The 19611-nt window shown below is 36.5% G+C and overlaps 2 protein-coding genes across 4 annotated transcripts; one reads left to right on the forward strand and one right to left on the reverse strand.

Moving 5' to 3' along the window:
* Window positions 1–720: 720 nt before the first annotated feature.
* Window positions 721–6969, forward strand: LOC135585535 (uncharacterized). Of its 2 annotated transcripts, none has more exons than XM_065095216.1 (8): window positions 721–917; window positions 1704–1761; window positions 2323–2540; window positions 3700–3787; window positions 4390–4562; window positions 5341–5487; window positions 5697–5828; window positions 6247–6969. In XM_065095216.1, the coding sequence occupies exons 1-8, from the start codon at window positions 864–866 to the stop codon at window positions 6631–6633; spliced, it is 1257 nt and encodes a 418-aa protein (XP_064951288.1). In that variant the 5' UTR covers window positions 721–863; the 3' UTR covers window positions 6634–6969. The 2 variants fall into 2 exon arrangements, with proteins under 2 accessions (XP_064951288.1, XP_064951289.1); XM_065095217.1 differs by having other exon boundaries at window positions 741–917; window positions 1704–1764; window positions 2325–2540.
* A 3715-nt stretch (window positions 6970–10684) lies between these two features.
* Window positions 10685–18561, reverse strand: LOC135605297 (U1 small nuclear ribonucleoprotein A-like). 2 transcript variants are annotated; one of them, XM_065095219.1, is made up of 5 exons: window positions 18319–18561; window positions 16593–16765; window positions 12048–12141; window positions 11411–11502; window positions 10685–11208 (listed from the first exon to the last, which is right to left on the reverse strand). In XM_065095219.1, exons 1-5 carry the CDS (start codon window positions 18425–18427, stop codon window positions 10915–10917), a joined length of 762 nt encoding a protein of 253 aa, XP_064951291.1. In that variant the 5' UTR covers window positions 18428–18561; the 3' UTR covers window positions 10685–10914. The 2 variants fall into 2 exon arrangements, with proteins under 2 accessions (XP_064951291.1, XP_064951290.1); XM_065095218.1 differs by having other exon boundaries at window positions 11411–11505; window positions 18319–18560.
* Window positions 18562–19611: the final 1050 nt, after the last annotated feature.

The raw sequence follows: 19611 nt of genomic DNA on the forward strand, positions 1-19611 counted from the left end.
AATAATTTAGTATTCCATCTCAAAATATTAAATTATAAAATTATGCTTATAAGTTCATCATCTTCTAAAATCAATAACAATAACAATAACCAAATCATTACATCTCAATTATTTGGGGTTGATGACTATATGCTTATATTTTCATAATTGAGCTATATATAAGATAATAGGTTAAAACGAATAAAAAGTTTTTTTTTTTATAATTATTTATAATAAAATCTTTTTAATTTTTATTTTTATTTCAATCATTATACCTCATATTTCATTCTTTTATTTTTTTTTATTTCACCTACTAATTTTGTATTTCAACATTCTTCTCTCAAATATATAAGTTTTTTATTCATGTCATTTCTTAACAGCTCGATACTTGGATTCATAAAATATGATCAGTCCCTCTCTATTCCTATAAATATGAATAATAATTTATATTTTAAGTTAAAGGTGTTAGATAGCTTAGCTAATAAAATTGATTGTTTATCGTAAGGTGTTGGGCTTAATTAATTAAAGAAAAAAATTAATTAATTAAAGTGAATAAATAGAGAAAAATAATTAATTAAAGGTTTTGGTAATAGGAAAGAAATCTATTATAGTCCATATCGATCTATAGTGCCATATTTCCTGCTATTATATATCGTTTCGGATATATCGTTTTACTTTGTGGCGGCCGCTTTCATTCCTTCGGCAAACCGGCTCCCCTCAAATACTGCACCAGAACCCTAAACCCTATTCTCTCCTCGAGGGTTTGGAACCGCTCTTGCTCTCATCGCAGTGCGGCACTGAGGCTCCCTTTTCTTTGTCTTCTCAACCGCCTGCTTCGTCAGGGTTCCTGTGGGAAGCAGCAGACCTGTTGGTGGTTGAGAGCCATGGCGAGGCTTCTTCGGTGCGCTTCATTTAGGCGAGCCCTTTTTGCTTCGGAGGTCCTATTCCTATTCCTGGTTCAAGTTCTTTTCTTTCAACCTTTTTCATTATGCCATTAAGTTAACAAGATTTGGTTCTTTCACCGGAAAAGGAAAAAACAAGAAAACCTTCTTTGTTCCTAAAGACGCGTTCTGCTCAGTTCTTTGGGGGCTTCGTTATACTAGTTTGGTGAACTGTTGTTGCTTCCGAGCGCTGTTTCCGTTCAGGAAGAAGGTATAATATGTGAAGGTTCAACAAATAGGAATAAGGAAAGAGATTTTGTGTTTATGGAGCGTTTCTGCGGGCAGCGTTTCTGCAACCATCCTATATATTAAACAGTGGGTCGCACTAGGTTATTCAGTAGAGGTGGAACATATCAGGAGCATGTGTGATAGGCTATTTAGCTTGAGAATGTAACATATACCGACGTTTTAGAACATCGCTTATTTGAAATTATTTTTTGAGTTGGAAGTGTTTCCTATGTGGGAAATGGGTTTTTGGTTAAACGAGGAGACCAACATGTAAGGTTATCATTTAACTTTTATTTGTCCAAATATTTTTCCTCCTTAATTAATTTGTTTGTCCAGAAATTCCTAACTCATTGATGAATAAGAAAAAAAGGAATTCATAGTGAGGTAGTTCAAAAGAAATATGTCTATCACTTTTGAGGCATCAAGGCTTTAGTATTAATTGATCAACTAAGAAGATTGTTTGGCCTTCAAAATCCTAGTTTAGAAACATTGGACTACTATGTTGTTTCTTGTTTTGTTACTAAATATTTCCTTGCATGCATTTTCTACTTGCAGATGTATGGACAAGGAACCAGGGCATCTGCTTTACAAGTTTGCAACTTCTCCAGTAAAGGTAATAGAAATTTGTAGTGCATGCAAATATGATTGTATAAGATTATGAAAAAAAATGTATGTTAGACTTCGTTAAACATGCATCTTGGCATCCTTATCATTGCTTTAGCTGTAATATATGCACAGGAACAAAAACCACTTCAACTGGAAAGAAATTTGGTAAATTCTCATTGTCTGATGAATGCTAGCTGATCACATTTTCTTCTTTTCTGTCCTTTTATTGATAATCCTGTGGTAAAATGAGGTGTTGAGGTGGATCTTGTATTTATCTTGTGCTGAATATGAATTCATCAATACCTTACAACATATTTAATCTTTATTTAGTTAATAGTGCAAACAATTCACATGTAGTGGAATATTTATGCTATTGAATTTCTATAATGGTTCTTGTGTTAAATACCTTGATGTTAAATTCTTCTCTGTATCTTGGTTTGTAGCAATCTTGTAGGTGAAAACTATGTGCTAAATTGTTTGTAAAATTTGCAGTCTCATCCTAAAACTAGGCAATTGACCATTTTCATTTGGCTGAACTGAACCTAAATCACAAACCCTGCTGCCCTAGGTAAAAAAAAAACCAAGTCAGATGGAAGTGATGCTGCTGAACAAAACCTCTCCGGCAAAGAACTGGCTTTACAGCAAGCATTGGATCAGATTACAGCCGCATTTGGAGAGGGCTCAATCATGTGGCTTGGTCGTTCTCAAGCTTCCAAGGTAGTGCCTGTCATATCTACAGGATCCTTTTCGTTGGATATGGCATTGGGAATTGGTGGGCTTCCAAAGGTATTGGTTTATGATTGTCAATTAATTTTTCATGTTTCGAGTATCTATACTGTTATTCTATTTTTCTGATTATCTATTAAATGAATTAAATAACGGTAGGCTTCTCCAGTACTGGTAGTTAAAATAATAGAAGATCTGAGGAAATATCTTCTTGTATATTGTTATTTTCTTTTGTCTTAATGGTAATCTTAGTTCTCTACTTATTGCTAGATCAGTTAGATTGTTATTTCTGTCTGTTCTTTATTTTGTTTTCATATGTTGTTCAACTTATCTTCTGAATTAATCTTCATTTTGAGGTGGTATTTCTTTGTTGGTACCATAGATAATGAACCTGTTAACATGGCTAAGAAGACATTCATGTTTGTTGATATCTTGGATCACCTGCATCATTCAGAGTGAAGATGAAATTGCTCATCTGGCTTTCCGAAGCAACATATTTATTGATATTATAGATCGCTTGCATGCTATCGGATGATTCTTTTTGTAGTGACAAAGGGAACAATAGAAATAGCAACATAGACCTTGCTGAACAGTGACTATACAAGCTAAGATTACAAACATTCTTCAGTGGATAAGGAACCTGAGATGTATCCTCAAGAAACATGCTTTAGTTTCCCTTGCTAGTTGGGTGATGTAATCCTTGGAGAAGTTTACCTCCCTTTAGGACTATGTGTGCATTCTCAAAATGGATAAATAGAAAACAATATTAACGATAAGGCTTTGAATCCTCCTGAGTAAATTCTTTCTCTGATGCAGCAATGTACCCAGTGTTTGTGAGTCTGTTTCAATGATGACCCTTTTGTGAAAGATAGTACTTTAGTCTGTGTACTTGGCCTTTTATCATTTTTCTTGCTTTCTTTTGTTTTATGGAACTAAGCTTTTTTGTTGTCTGTGAAAGTGGCCTCTGAATAGGTGACTGAGATGTTTATTATATTTTCTGAGGTATAGTTCTTATTATCATGTTGAATTTTCCTCAATGTTCTTGTCTCATTTTTCTACCTTTTCCTGGTAAAAGCAACTATCAGTCACTAATGAATATTATATTTGATATGTGACGAAAAGCTCATCAACGTCAAGTAATTTCACTTAATTATACTGCTTCCACTTTACAGTGGTTCGCCTTTTGTTTCTGAATAATCATCTTATGTGCCACTGGCAGGGACGTGTTGTAGAAGTATATGGTCCAGAGGCATCAGGGAAAACTACACTTGCTCTTCATGTTATTGCAGAAGCACAAAAGAATGGAGGTAATGATGTTCGGGCTTCTTCCTCCTGATACCCTGCACTAACTCCTGAACAAACTACAGTTTGAGAATGACTGCAACTTTTTCTAAAAGATCTCGTTGGGTCTTACATCTATGTTGGTTGAGTTGTTAAAGGGAAATCTCCGAACAAAACAAAGGAATTGATAAGGGAAACTAATTGAAGGACTTATTGCATATTGTCTAAAATGAATTGCATTTTGATAATCATGCCTCTGAAAGAATTTTAAATGTGAAGGAAATAACTGAATTTTCTAGAAACACTTGTTGTATGTCCAAATGATTATCTAGAGGCGATTTTTTTTAAACTTTTCAGCTGTAGGCTTTTATTCCATAAAAGCCTATTAAACGGTTCCATTTTAGTGCAGCTTATTGTAGTGGATTGTATAAGGGAACACATCATAACAATAGCTTGTGGAATGTTATATTGGACTCAAAGTAATCTTGTGAATTTCTATAAGGCAAGGGCAAACTTGTGTGCAAGGCTCTGGTAAACCTGGGGTCTCGGGAACTTCCGATACTTCAAATATTTTGGAGTTAATTATTCCACATGTGCTAATTCTTTACATTTATGTCTCTTTTTACAGGTTATTGTGCTTTCATAGACGCAGAGCATGCTCTGGATCCAGCACTGGCAAAGTCTATTGGTGTAAACATTGATAATTTGCTACTGTCACAACCAGATTGTGGTGAGCAGGCACTTAGTCTTGTTGACACTCTAGTTAGGAGCGGCTCCGTTGATGTTGTGGTTGTAGACAGTGTAAGTTGAGAGGACTGCAAGTTGTTGCTTTTAGTCCCTGCTACATTAATTTTTAGCACTTAAACTACATGTTATACTTATTATATTTATTAATTATGAATCTTGCATTTAATTGATTATATATGCATGAGTGGCAAACAATAGCATACGTTGTTTTTCTGCTTTAATTAATATTGTGTAAAGTCAAAATTCGACGTGATATTGTTGCTGAGTTTGACGCTTTATATTTTTTATATCATGCACTAACAATGGCATCAACCTTTTTAATGTCTTTCAGTATCATATATGAGTTATTACACGTGATAGATGTATAACCTATGCAAGTGGATAAGTTTAAAAATTATCTGGGACATATGATCTCGGAGGTGTAAATTAGGGATTTAGGATTGTCTGGTATCTACTATGACAAAACGGAACTGATTTGATACATGCCTGTGGTACAGCTATCGTAAGGAACAAGGGAAACTTGCAGCAAAAAGGAAACAATGTCTTTATCTGTTAGTATGTAAAGCTCGGGTAATGTATGGTTGGAGATGGAATGGATGCTAAAATGATTTATGCAGAATGTAAAGCAATGGTTTGACAGTCTCCTCGCTAGTACCTTGTATTCAGTACCTATGACATCTGGACCATTACTTTTGTTGGTTTTTAGTCTTCTTTCAACTGTATGGCATATTTATTGAACCATGGTTCCACTATTTAACATGTATTAAATCTGTTTGTGGACTGAGTTTTAAGAATATTTTTATTTTTGTTGATGTTTCTTTCTGGAATTCAGGTAGCCGCCCTCGTACCTAAGAGTGAACTTGATGGTGAGATGGGTGATTCCCATGTGGCCCTCCAAGCAAGGTTGATGAGCCAAGCTCTCCGCAAGTTGAGCCATTCACTTTCACGGTCGCAGACAATTTTGTTATTTATTAATCAGGTAACTGTTGATGAAGTTGAGAGCATGTTTTGAGGCCTTGCTTGATGTTTCCTACTGTGCAATTATTTTAAGATCTATTTAAATCTAAAAGTGAATCTTAAGCCTCTATTTATAAATTTGTGGTGGTTTTTCTTGTTAATTGTCCAAAAGATTTTGTTGTCTGAGATACATGTTCTGATTATTGGGTTTGTGCCCTGCCATTTTTGTAGGTTAGATCAAAGGTGAGCACATTTGGGTATGGTGGACCAACAGAAGTTACTTCAGGTGGCAACGCCTTGAAGTTCTATGCATCTGTTCGCATGAACATCAAAAGGACTGGCTTGGTTAAGAAGGGTGATGAGGTAAAACTACTTATGCCATACTTTTCATTTTGTGTATAATTGTGTTAGTAGTTATACTAAACATTTTGGTAGGACTGACATTGAACAGAGACAAACCTTTTTCCAACTTTCTTTGGTACTTGGAATTTCTATGTAGCTTCTAGAGTCCGTTATGGGATATGATTCCATATGAATGGTTGACCGTGGGACAACAGGACATTTTTAATTAATCACAGTATATTCCAGAATGCAGATTTAAGTTACTATGTAGTTTACCTTGCAGAGTGGGAAACTCCTCCTACTGTCCTGTCCATCTGCATCTTTGCTTTTATCCCTCTATGGAGCATATTTGAACCTTTTCATTTGCAAAAAAGCTACTACATGATTGAAGGATGTAGTTGTTTTTGCAATAATCATAACATGATTGTTGTTTTGGCAGACTCTGGGGGCTCAAGTTTCGGTGAAAATTGTGAAGAATAAACATGCCCCTCCATTTAGGACAACACAGTTTGAGCTTGAGTTCGGCAAGGGGATCTCTGGTGAGTCGGAGATTATCGAAATAGGGTGCAAGCACGAGTTAATTACGACTCGTGGTTCTTTCTATACTTATGAAGAACGCAAATTCCATGGAAGAGATGCCCTCAAATGCTATCTTGCTGACAATCAAGCGATCCGAGAAGAATTAATAGCGAAGCTGAGGGAGAAAATATTGGATTGCCGCACTGATAAAAATGCAGGCCCTGAAGGTGACATTCCAGATGCAAACGTATCAGAGGAGACTATCACATCTGACACAACCGATGAGGACATTGTTGCTGAGGCCTGATGTGTCACTGTCATACCTTGACAAGCTGATAAGTTTCTTGCGGTCCACCCTTAAAACTAAAAGTGATCAGGCTCTATCATAATCAGAATCGCAAAGGTGGTAATTTTGGAGACCTTTAGGGTAATTTGGTGATATGTCGCGTATGTATAACTGATTGTATCCAGGGCAAGGAATTGATGGGCTTGTGGTACTAAGAAATTCCAAGGACATGGTGATGGAAAATGTTAGTGTAGCGAGTGTAGTCTGGGTGATAGAGCACAGGAAATGTGGTCTCCTTCTCGATGTCACATCTGCTAACTCTCAGACACCCATATATCAGAATTACTTTTATCGTTCTTATTGTCTCAAGAATTATGCTTATGGTTATTATACAAATGTCAGATTGGAAGCGATGTATTTGTTGAAGCTTTGTCACAGGGTGAGTGTAGTATTTTGCCACACTGGCAAATGTTCCCAAGTGGACAGTTGGCTTTCTACAAGGACAATGATGCATCAAAAATTTACATCGACTGAGGATTATGTGAATGTGAATCGCATGATTATGTAGTAATTCTTATACGCAAAAGGTATGTATTCTTTTACATAGATTTCCGTACGAACTTAACCTTACGCTTGTGACGTACCGGTCTGCTGGTTGGAGGCCGTAATGGGCCCCAGGCAGTGTGGTGCGCGCGAATCTGGAAAGTTCCGAACGTCGAGGGGAATCACCCGTGACAACAAGCTGTTTTCAGGGCCGCCACGGGCCAGCGAGGTGAAAATTTATCAGGGGTGTTTTGATCCGAATAAAGTAGTCGGGTCGGGTCGGTTTGCCTACCATCCGACCCGGTTTGCTCCTTATTTAACCGATTAACTTCCCAACACCGTAGGAGGGAGAGGGAGAGGGTGCTGTGGCGGCTGTTGCTCCTCCTCCTCTTCTCCCCTTGAATACCGCGATGCGAGAGAGAGAGAGAGAGAGAGAGAGAGAGAGAGGCCGTTGCTCCTCCTCTTCTTTTAGAAAACCGCGGTGCGATCGCTGTCAGTGAGATCAGGTACCGAGTTCGTTTTTATATTTTCTGAGTCTCTGAAACCCTTATTCTTGGACGCCACAACCTCGGAATATTGAGGTCATTAAGCTTCTTGGATTCGATCATGTAGCCTCGGTTTCGCTATTACGTTGATTTATGAATGCTTCTTGGAAGAATCTTTGATCGTTGTGGGTTTCACGAAATATTTGATTGCGTTGGTTTGTGGATGTCGGTTACCGGGTTCTTCTTTTGATGTCCTGATCTTCTTGGTGGTCGCCACCGAGAACCAAAGGTGTTTGTTCAAGAAAGCATGAGGTTGATTTGATGGCCTTGTATGGTTAAGTTGCCAACCAATAACAGCACCAGATTGGAATTTTGAAGCTTGTAAAGTTGAGGTCGAATTTGGTAGGAGGATGAAGGCGTCGACCCTCTCACCTCATCATTAGTCACGGAACCTTAAATCAAATATTAGCTCCATATAATATGATTTGCAGTGCCCACAAAGACTATATGAAGAATTATCAAAACCAGTAAACAGAAATAAAAGAACATTCTAATTTGATCAATAGTACATAATGATGATTAGCTGACTGCAGCAGAATTTTTCGCCAAATTACATGTTGTGATGTGACCCAAAGATATCCTGATTTGTTACTGATAAGAAGATTGGCTTCTGCTGGAGACAGCAGTTTGCATTTGTGGGAACTGTTGGAATATTGTATTTGTGATCGATTCATTGGTGTTCTACCTTTGATCTGGGCATCTTTCTGTGGTATGGTTTTGTGGGCATGGTAGAGTGCATATTTTTCTATTGATGCCAAGACTCCGGTAGATTTCCAATCTAAAAAGCAAGAGACGAAAAATGTTGTTTTAATTTAAACATTTTTCTTCAGGAAGCTATGGAGCGTAAAGATGCATCTGCCAATGAGGTTAGTCTTGCAGCAAATCTGTTCTTGGGCAAAGGAATAGTCTTTATTCAGTTCCAAAGTGAACTTTCATGAGTGGGAGAGATTGAGCTCTCCTCTGTAGCGATCGAACTTCCCATTAGAGAGGTTGCCTATCCCTCTCGAGATGCATTCGAGTGAACGTACAACATTGGAGAACAAAGAGGAGTCCAATGGAACGAATTTTAAGGCAAGTTCTTAGGTAAGTCCTCTCCATTTTTGATCCTGAAGAGTGGTCTATCTAAGCAATGGGGGTTGGCTGTCGGGTTCTTTTGCTTTAGGTTTCATAGTGAAGAAATGATGATGGGACTTAGTGGGAGGCTGTGTTTCTGCGATGCTAGGCTTTAACACTGATTCGATAGAAATCATCATCTTCTGGGAGTGGATGGTTGAGGCTCCCGTGTGAGTGCAATATTTAGGCATTTTGATTAAATTCTAGCAGCCGAGATTGATGTCCCAGATTGCAACAATGATTGGGAAATCATTGAAATCCCATGAGGTTCTGCTTATTGGAGAAGTGTGAGATTAAAAGGGATCAAGAAAGAAAAAGCTCGAGAAAGAGCAAGCTAAAATTAGCTATATTCTGGAGGTTGAAAATGAGAATGTCTCTATAGGTCGTAGGTTAAAAGTGCTTTGCAGACTCTAGAGGAGGGTGGGTTGATCCAGGTTAGGATTCCATTCTGTTTCGAATGGAAGTGGGTAACTAAAAAAAAAGACAGATATGAGGGGACTTATCCTTCGGCATTGTAGGGCTTGTGGATCGATTTTATCGACCGCTAAGGATAAAGGATAGTCTTTGGTCATGTCTTTTCTCTAAATTTTCTCGGGATGAGAAATAGAAAAATTTGCATGTAACACTCGTTATAGGGAGATTGTGGTAGAGGGAGAGGGAAAATTTTCAATGTAGTACTTGTTATACAGAGAGTTTCTAATTCGAGGTTTTTTTCGTTGAAACCCCTGAGATATAAACAATAGAGAAAATGATATCCATCTCAAGTTTTGGTGGATTTTGCAATAGATTAGGAATGCAAGTCCCATGGAGGAAGGGATGAATACCCACAAAAGACCTAAACTCAAAAATAAAAAAAGAAAAAGATTGTAGGGAAATATTGAAAAAGGCGAATCTCATTAATCTGTATACCTAAACGATAAGCAAACGTAATCAGCTCTTTTAATCTATGGAGGGGCTTGTGATGGTGAATCTCATTACTCGCACGTCCACATGCTGTCATTCAACATGTGGGAGAGAAACATAGGTTATAAGAGCTACAAGGATTCAAATTCTTCCTTCGTCGAATTAAGTCGTATCGTTCAAATCTTTTATTTTTTTGTTTGAATAGTTTTGTATCAAATTACTGAATGGGCACTTAAGACGTAGACAAAAGAGTAACTTTTTGCATCTTTCAACAGTCGTCACAAGATTTTATCCAGAGGAGGGTGGGTGATCCTGGTTAGGATTCCATTCTGTTTTAAATGGAAGTCTTATATAGGGTAACTCAGAAAAAGATGATCTGAGGGGATTTATCCTTCGACATTGTAGGGCTCGTGGAGAGATTTTATCGATCGCTAAGGGTAGTTTTTGGTCATGTCCTTTCTCTAAACTTTCTCGAGACGAGAAGGAGATTGTGGTAGAGGGAGAGGGAAAAATTTTAATATAGCATTTGTTATATGGAGGGTTTCTAATTCGAGGTTTTTTTCGTCGTGAGATATAAACAATAGAGACATGCAAGAAATGATATCCATTTCAAACTTTGGTGGATTTTGTAATAAACCAGGAAGGGATGGGATGAATACCCACAAAAGATCAAAACTCAAAAATAAAAAATAAAAAGATTGCAGAAAAATATTGAAAAAGGTGAATCTCATTGATATGTATACTCAAGGAGAAGCAAATATAATCAGCTCTTTTAAAATGTAGAGGGGCTTGTGATGGTGAATCTCATTCTCTCCGTCAGCAGGCCATCATTTGACAGTTGGAGAAACATAGGTTATAAGAGCTACAAAGATTCAAATTCTTCCTTCTTCGGGTTAAGGCTGGGAGTTGTTCAAATCTTTTTTTTTTTTTTGTTTGAATAGTTTTGTATCAAATCGCTGAATCGGCACTTAAGACGCAGACAAAAGAGCGACTTTTGGCACCTTTCATCACAAGATTGTTTCAGAAGATCGGTTTACACACACATTCTCCAGCACCCTCTGACAAACGGAAACAGCCATACGATTAAAACCATTCAATGAGGAAAGCTCCATCGGCCATTGAAAAAACATGGGTCTCATAAACATGAGAGGCCAAAATTTACTTTTTACTCCCAACAGTTCGGCCACCCACCCACCCCCTACTTCTTAGCATATGTGATGAGCATAGGATTCTGTTGGGTGATCTTGAAACCCTGGAGCCCTTGCATGGCAACCGTAGATTGCATCTCATCCCCGTATTCCACGAAGGCAATCCCGGGCTTTGCCTCCACCATCCGGACTTCCTTGAAACCAGGGTACTGGCAGAAAAGCATCTGCAGCATCATCGAAGTCGTCTCGTGTGGAAGATTCTGGATGAAGAGTATATTGTTCGGCAAGGCTGGTGCCTCTGGCAGCATAGACTTAGCCCCTCCACCGTAAGGCAACTGAGACAGCTGTAAAATTTTGTTTCCCAAAGACCAAAAGATGATGAGATGACAGGACCAAAAAAAAAAAAAAAAAAAAAAAAACAAATCGGAAAGATACACTAAGAGAATCACTTGACGATGGTAACGCTACGTGACTGGATCCTTGAAATAAGATTATGTAAGAGGATATGATTAGGAGAAAAAAAGGGAATCCAGATGAGATGCTTACTGGTGGTACAGCTCCATAGGCACCAGAATAAGCAGAATTCAAGCCCGTCCCAGCTTGATTTGCATCATGGTGCTGCTCCCGCTTCTTTCTTTCTGCTGCATCACATAAAACCCACATAAATTTAGTCTTATTTATCTTGAATCTTTAGTTCAATCAAAATGCTGAAATGACAATTGTCAGACAGCACACAATCTTATTTATGTGTGTTGTCTGACTATATATATATATACACTACAAGTCTGTAATTACATTTTTTTTCAAGTGTTGCTTGCATACACACGAGTGCACACAAATGCACATTAATGCGCGCACATGCACAAAACCATGCAGATACAAATACGTACCTATATATTGTTATACAAATATGTTCAAATATATGAATATAGATGCACGTTAGTGTGTTCACATGCATCTATACATACATGTGAGTGCATGTGATACCAATGCTCTTAAAACATTTAGAGAGGGCTCCCAGTAACCACACATGATATTCCACTTTCTAATATTATTTGAAAACCTAAATTACTAATGTAGCACCGTAAAAAAAAAAAAAAGGTCATCAAATCAATTAAGATAGGATCATTGGCTGCTGACACAGAAGAATGAAATTAAGGAAAAGAAATAAGATTAATCTCACCTCTTTCATCATGCCTTTTTCGTCTTTCTCGCGGGACAAAAGTCCCATCAGCCTTTGCAATTATGTCTGACTTGGTCTTTGCATACTGAATTCTCTGAATCCTCAGAAGAAGCATGTCATTTGCAAATGTGAGAAGCAAAGATCCAATCGTGTCATAAAAAATGAGGGGTCCAAAGCTAATTGTACCTATGACTTCAATTCATGCACATAACACTAAGTACTCAAACAAACACAATATATAAATCATGCCACCAAACAATTCTTGTTCTGGCATTTGTACTAATGAGCAAGACAAAAGAATATCTTAAATAGGCTAAAGATATAATTCTTTTGAAGACATGATTCTGAAAATAAGGCTCAAGAAAATTTCTGCTTCTAAAAGCTTCACATGCCTTCGGAAGAACCCAAATTAACCGAAATATTCTTCAAATGCATCACAATCAATTGCCACGTGCAAAATTCTGTCGATAAAATCCTGCATACTGGTGCTGTACCAGTAAAATTCTGAGAGGTCACATATCATCAGCTATCAAACTACTATAAAAGCAGTATCACAGAAAGATCAGTGATGTAATAATACACACGGGCAGGTACCACATTCATGATCATAATACTAGATTGAATAAGGCTTGTATTTGGTGAATGGCTGCTAACTATAGTACAGTAGTAATTATCACCTATTGATTGCTGATCCTCAAGGATGCAACCAAGCAAATATAGCTTTGCACATACATTTCATACTATTATCATGAATGGGTAGGCACAAAAGGAGTGGCCATGTGAACAAGGATCCTAGCCAAAGGTTCATACATCTGCAACCTTACTACTATGAAGATTCAAGACTGAGATCAAGAGAATGAACCAATCATCAATTGACAATCTCTCATTATTTATAGCAAGTTCATTTACAACAAATAGAAAATACGTGTTGTCCCTAAACTTTTAAGATTGCTAATTGAAATTTCATGGCTCAGCTACAAAGATAGATGAGTTCAGCTATATATGTGCTAAGAAATCTCATTCCACCTCTCATGCTGCTTAAGGAGCCAGAGCCACTCGACGGATTAATGGTACAGTTCAGTAATTTCAATCATATTATACAGTTAAACAAAGAACCCTTAACATTCTTGGACTATAATACTAGTAGATATTAAATACCTTTCCAAAGGAAATAAACATCACTTGTCAACACACCTTTTTCCTCCCTCTAATCATCAAATGTCAATTAAAAACTAGCTTCATTTAAAAACCACCTAAATTGTCAGATGTTTCAATTTAGTTGGTTTCATAACCATCCATTTAACTTCATATTGCAATTATTAACATTAAATTTTGATGCAGAAATCCTTACCACCTAGTTAACCATATAGGATAATTATATTGGAATACCTCTAGACATAATGAACTTAATTAAAAAATCTAACTATTTTTCATATGGGGTAAAGACAAATTGTCAGTTCCTTCTTTTGCTGCCACCTAACCATCAAGTATGAAGCAAAAAGAAAAGCTTATTTTATAAAATAGCCTTCATCCAAGTTAACCATATCATATGGTTTGTAGCCCACCCATGTGCGCTCATGTGTATTTTCTACAAGTTCATTTACAACATCACTGTTCTCATTCGGAACACCATCTTCCAACTCTCTTGCTGGTACACTTCCTCAACCACCTATTCTCCTCATAGTACCCTCGTCTCTCCCTCTTTTCCTCTGGTCTGGATAGTATCAAACCATATCGGATGTTGATAAGTCATTCCATACCAAAACCATACCAATCCGACCACCGATCAATATCAGCATCAACAAATACTAAACCTTGATAAGCTCCACCTGGAGCCAAAATTGACTTTCTGGCCTAGCCAGCTATGAAAATTAATCACCCAAATCTGTATAAGCATTGTACAGATAGTTTATCTCATCATGTTTACTTGATATATATAGTTTATTTTCAACAATAAATGATCAGCGTAAGGCAAACTATATTTTAGTTATCTACATTAGAAATGCATTGTTTGTCATTTTCCCATGTGAATTCTTTTACTACTTGTGAAGCATGGACACGAGTACAAACAAGGGAGATAAAAACATTATAAGAATTCAATATCCTAATACCACTGGAGGATTGTCATATCAGTTGACATAGGTTTCACATAACATTCCAAAAAGGTAATGTCACACTTTCTGCTGAATCATGCTATGGTGCCAACACATTAATAACCTAATTTTTGCCAATATGCTGCCTGAAATAGGAGCATGTTGATTGGCAGACAATCCATGGTACAATGAATCTTTGAAAAACTATCGACAACATAACTTGGGTGCTACAGGTATTCAATATGCATAATCTATATAGAACTACAGAACTATGTTTGAAGATACCTTTCATGAAATTTAGGCAACATACGACCAGCATCTCTGATGAGAACAATAACTAAGCATTCATACTAACAACAACCATTCAAAGGATATTTAGACAAAACAAATACAGAAAGCACTAAGAAGATTGTTCACATTTTTAGAGTCAAGCCCAAATAGATGCAAATCACTAACATTCATCCTTTGTGGATGATATATGCTTCATAGCTACATTGTGTACATCAAAGACCGTAGACCATTTGTGTCTAAAATATCTGACCAAGGGGTACATCAAAGAGCGTATATACATGTTTTGAATATCAACTGTATACACATGACAGACTCCATAAGCATTTTGATGTGTTTATTCTTCATAGTTGTGGTCTAAAGCATCTTATGCCCTTTAACGATATTGCAAGTTTAATATACGAAACATGCAAATTTTTCCTCAACCAGTGCAGCATAACTTAGCATATTAAGAACAACCTATTATTAACCTAGGGGTTCTTTTGTAGGCGGAGGATGAGCATTAGGGTCACCTTAAGGTTGTCTCTCTGCAACCTAGACAACTAAAATTTGAGTCATGCAGGAGCTTGAATAAATTGACTAATCCTAAACCCTGTATTGGCGGGCACCTCATGCACTAGGCCATCTTCTTTAGGTATTTATCCAAACAACACTAGAAATATACAAATCTCTGCCATCCTTGTGTAGCATAACATTTAACACTATTCACAAAAGTATGTGTTGAAATTTGTTTGTTTGAAACTCGGGAACTATCATAAACAATTTCATGGATCCTTAATCACCAATCATAACAGAACAATACAGGTAATCTTGTGTTGTAACCAGTGTTAAAAATTCGTTCCTACCATTATTTATAACAACTTCTGTACCGGATAACCACAGTGTTGAAGGAAAACTCAGGTCTTGATCTAAAAATGCAACGGCCGTCCCACCTTGTCTCTTTTGCCTAATTTACCAACATCAAGCATCCCCTTTTAATAAAAGACCTAGTCAAATTCATGACATACACTACGTTAACATCCTTGTGATACTAGGCTTCTATTTTTACTAGACAATTGAGAGTAAAAAAGAAGCATTTAACCACCAACTATAATTAATTAACAAATAGCCATAGTACTCTTGGTCCAATAGCACAAATGAGAAACATCATCTTTCAAACAATAATCTCATATGATTTGCCATTCCAGCATCATATTCAAGCAAGACTTACTATGACCATACAGAGAATGGCAGCATGTAAGACTATTTAAAAGGTCAAAGCTTGTGTCCTAATTTTTTAATGCAAAAAAAATTCAAATTCCAATAGTGACAGCTTTTCAAAAGAACTCATCGAATTCAACATAGATATTAGGAACCAGACTATCCTTTTCCTTCCATATGAGCATATTTATTACATCTTACATTTCACTACTGCTTTTGTGATGTTTATCCTTGCAAATTTCAACCTTTTTATTCTAATGATACAAGTTAGACAGGAGACTGACTCAACAGAGATACTTCTCTTGGTCAGTAGTATCTTTTAGACTGTTTGGTACTATATGTATATGATAATGAATACAACAAGATTACATCAACGATGATTTAAAATCTTATATTTGCAGTTTCACATGGATAATTTTCGCACAACAGCAACAAGCAGCCATAAAATGCCTAAATAACAAGCCATACTGTCAACTGTGCTGCTCTGGAATTATGAAAGCAACCCTCTCTTTTTATGAAACTAATTGCAAGAACCAGAAAAAAAAAACAAAAATTGCATTCGAACATCAATTATGCCATTGCCCCAGCTGATATATCATGATTATGTATGCCATGTAATAGCCAAACCGAGAGCCTCCCATAGGTTTATAACCCATACCATCCATCTATAAAAGCAGGCCTACAGCAAAATATGATCAAACAAGAAACAACCAAAAACCACAAAAGTTGAATCATCATTCTAGAAATTATCATACATGGTTCATTATATGTTGAGAAATATTATTCAAGGTTTCTAATCCACAACATATATTCAAATCAGTATTCATTCTAAACATTTTCATAAATTGGTTCAAAATGTTGCAGAAATCTTCTCACATGTGCAAGTGACAAGAAATACCAAATAGAGGCTCAAAATTCAGACAAGTTACCTTATATATGCAACTAATAAGCATTCAAAGCTTACCATAGGCTTGTCATAGAATGGAAATCCTTGCATCCGTTTAAGTGCCTCAGTTGCTGATTGAACATCCTCAAAAACTACCCATGCTTGGCCCTTGTGTTTCAGTGTCTTAAAAGCTAGAACTTCTAATATCTTCCCGAATTGGGAGAAAACAGCATGCAGGGACTTCTTCAGTTCTAGTAACGGATAAGCAAATATATTAGCTCTGAGTAATCAGCTGCTGTAACTAAAAAAAATAGAAAGGACAAACAGATTTACATCTGCAGGCTTGCTAAAAGTATGCATGGGAAACATCAAATATGTGACAAAAAAGCTAAGATATATAATTTTTGGGCTATTTGAAAGAGCATACTAACACAGGAAACATCATATATGTAGCAAAAAACCTAAGCTACATAATCTCTGATGCCATGTGAACATGCATATTGATCGGGAAACATCATACATGTAGTGAAAAACCATGTGAACAAACATATTAATATGGGAACCATCATACAAGTAGCAAAAAGGCTATGCTAAATAATCTTTGGTGCCATGTGAACAAGCATATCAACATTTGCTTGCTGGTTTCTTTTTTTTGCTGGCTTCTTTTCGATGCTCCCTATAACACTATCAATATCACTCGAGAATACAAACCGGTGCTTCTAATTCATTTTCACGCACAAACATTGCTGATATCGCATTCCTTCAATATACGTGCATTGAATTATACAGACAGTTCCCAGTTTAACATCATCTGCAGTCTACCTACGGTGAGTAATTATAGTTGCTCAGTAACCAGAGGAACTTTATGATTCCAAGAAGAATACAGTCAAATGCAACACCAACACCGATGAACCCCAAGATTAAATAGAAGTAATTTGTAATATCAACATCACAAAATGCATATACGAGGACAGGAAAAGAACATAAAGGCAAGCCTCTGATATTTATCAAATCAAAAAAGATATCACAGGATGGGAACAAAGATATGTATTGAATCAAAAAAGAACAAGGAGGATTTTGGCTCACTATGATCATAATTTGACTGACTGGCTCGAAGCAGGTATAGGGTTAAGAGGAAAAGCAACGACTCATCTTGATGAATACACATCGTAGGCTTCAAGCATCAAAAACAAGATCCAAAATTTCTACGCATCTTAGAGAAAGAACTCATCAAAGACTCGAGAAATAAGAAAAAGAAACAAATTAAAGTTGAAGAAATAAAAGAAGACGGGTTCCGGCTCACTTTGGTTGTAAGTGTTGGACCGGCAGTGATCTAGGTTAAGAGGACAAGATTGAACTCAACTTACTGAACAAACACCGAAGGTCCCATGCATCGGAAGCAAGATCCGTGCAAACCTATCGAAGCCCAAGCATTCTTTCTAGGGTTTACAAGGAAAAGAAGAAACGAATAGCAAGAACTCGTCAAAAACCCAAGAAAGAACGAAGAGAACATGGTAAACAACGACTCGTCTTTCCAAGGTTAAAGGAAAAGAATAAGAACGCAGCAGAACTCAAGAAAGAATACGAAAGAAAGAACGAAGTGCAGCGGGCAAGCAAGAACTTATCTATCTAGGGTTTATGAAAGGGGGAAAAAACAAAGAAATGCAGCATCGAGAAAGAATGAAGAGAACAGGACAAGAAAGAACTCCCATTCATAGGGTTCACGAAGAAGAAAAGAAGGGCAAGAACGCGTCAAAGACTCTGGAACGAACAAGAAAGCAATGAGCGCAGGGAAAGGGCTCACCGTCGAGCTTGATCTTCTCGTTGAGGTTGTTAATGTAGATAGTCATGTTGGGTGGAATCGCCGGAGCGTCCCCGCCACCGCCACCGCCACCGCCACCATCGTTGCTCATCCCTCCCACTCTCCCACTGTGTCAATCGAGATTCGAGGGAAATCAGAGAGGCAAGCGGTGAACCGAGCGAGTTAACCGGAGCCGTCGTTGGAGCTGCGCCACCTCGGACGTGGTAAGAGAGACGATTCCACATCAATTCGACTTTGATGCCGCGACGGTACTGATTATGATCATGTGATGATCAAATCAGGAGAGTGATCAATTTCAACCGGACCGTTAAAATGATATCGGAGGGTTCCGATTTATTTGTCAAATATTTTATGTATAACGATCCCAAAATAAAGCATTCTTCCACTTTCTATCGCGACGCCGGCTTAGTAAATAGTACTAAACATGTCTAGGCTAATAAATAAATATAAAATTGATGGATTGTAACATCATCCATATGCTACTACATAATATATATGTATGATTAACGTAGAATGTCATATTTTAAAATTTTATTATTGTTATCACTAATAAAATAGTAAAAATAAAAAAATCTTAAAATTAATTATAATATCTAAACATGACGTTTTGACACACACATATATATATATAATATCTAAATAAAAATATAAATAAAATATGTTCAAAATTTATATATACAAAAATGCTCATAGATCATCATCCATATTTGTGTTGGTCTAAGCTTACACATACTCATTTCCGGGTGGATTCTTTACCCGTAAAATAGTATCTATAATAAGTAATTACTTAATAAGTCTTTATAACTTTATTTATGTGAGCATGCATCGTTACATATGCATAATATTTTAAAATCATAGGTATAAGACATTTAATGGTAAATATCTCATATAATGATTTTTTTTAGCAAGTATAACCCTACAACATACTATAACATAAAATTATAATTTAAAATACTCATATGCATAGGAAGCATAACAAATTCATAAACTTCTATATCTTATATTATAATATATACGTATACTTTGACACCACACGTTATAATATATATATATATATATGTACTTTCATATCGTACGTTATAATTGATACGTGCCCTTCCACACTGAATGTCATAATATATACGCGTGCTCTCATATTGCATGTTATAACATATACGTGCAACACATCCTAATATATATGTTCATTCTCATATTTGATTATATATTTTATACTTACAAAATATATATATTCACGTTTAACTTATGACAATCATATCATCTGTACATTATCATATA

This window comes from Musa acuminata, chromosome BXJ2-2, assembly GCF_036884655.1.
Source record: "Musa acuminata AAA Group cultivar baxijiao chromosome BXJ2-2, Cavendish_Baxijiao_AAA, whole genome shotgun sequence".
NCBI classification, from domain to species: domain Eukaryota; kingdom Viridiplantae; phylum Streptophyta; class Magnoliopsida; order Zingiberales; family Musaceae; genus Musa; species Musa acuminata.

Excerpts from the sequence above, each read along its gene's own strand:
- LOC135585535 (XM_065095216.1), top strand. The coding sequence starts at position 864 with ATGGCGAGGCTTCTTCGGTGCGCTTCATTTAGGCGAGCCCTTTTTGCT. Across the intron at positions 2,541-3,699 it reads GAATTGGTGGGCTTCCAAAG|GGACGTGTTGTAGAAGTATA; the intron begins GTATTGGTTTAT and ends TGCCACTGGCAG. Across the intron at positions 5,829-6,246 it reads TGGTTAAGAAGGGTGATGAG|ACTCTGGGGGCTCAAGTTTC; the intron begins GTAAAACTACTT and ends TTGTTTTGGCAG.
- LOC135605297 (XM_065095218.1), bottom strand. The coding sequence starts at position 18,427 with ATGAGCAACGATGGTGGCGGTGGCGGTGGCGGTGGCGGGGACGCTCCG. Across the intron at positions 12,142-16,592 it reads CATTCTATGACAAGCCTATG|AGAATTCAGTATGCAAAGAC; the intron begins GTAAGCTTTGAA and ends CTGAGGATTCAG. Across the intron at positions 11,209-11,410 it reads CCTATGGAGCTGTACCACCA|CTGTCTCAGTTGCCTTACGG; the intron begins GTAAGCATCTCA and ends AAAATTTTACAG.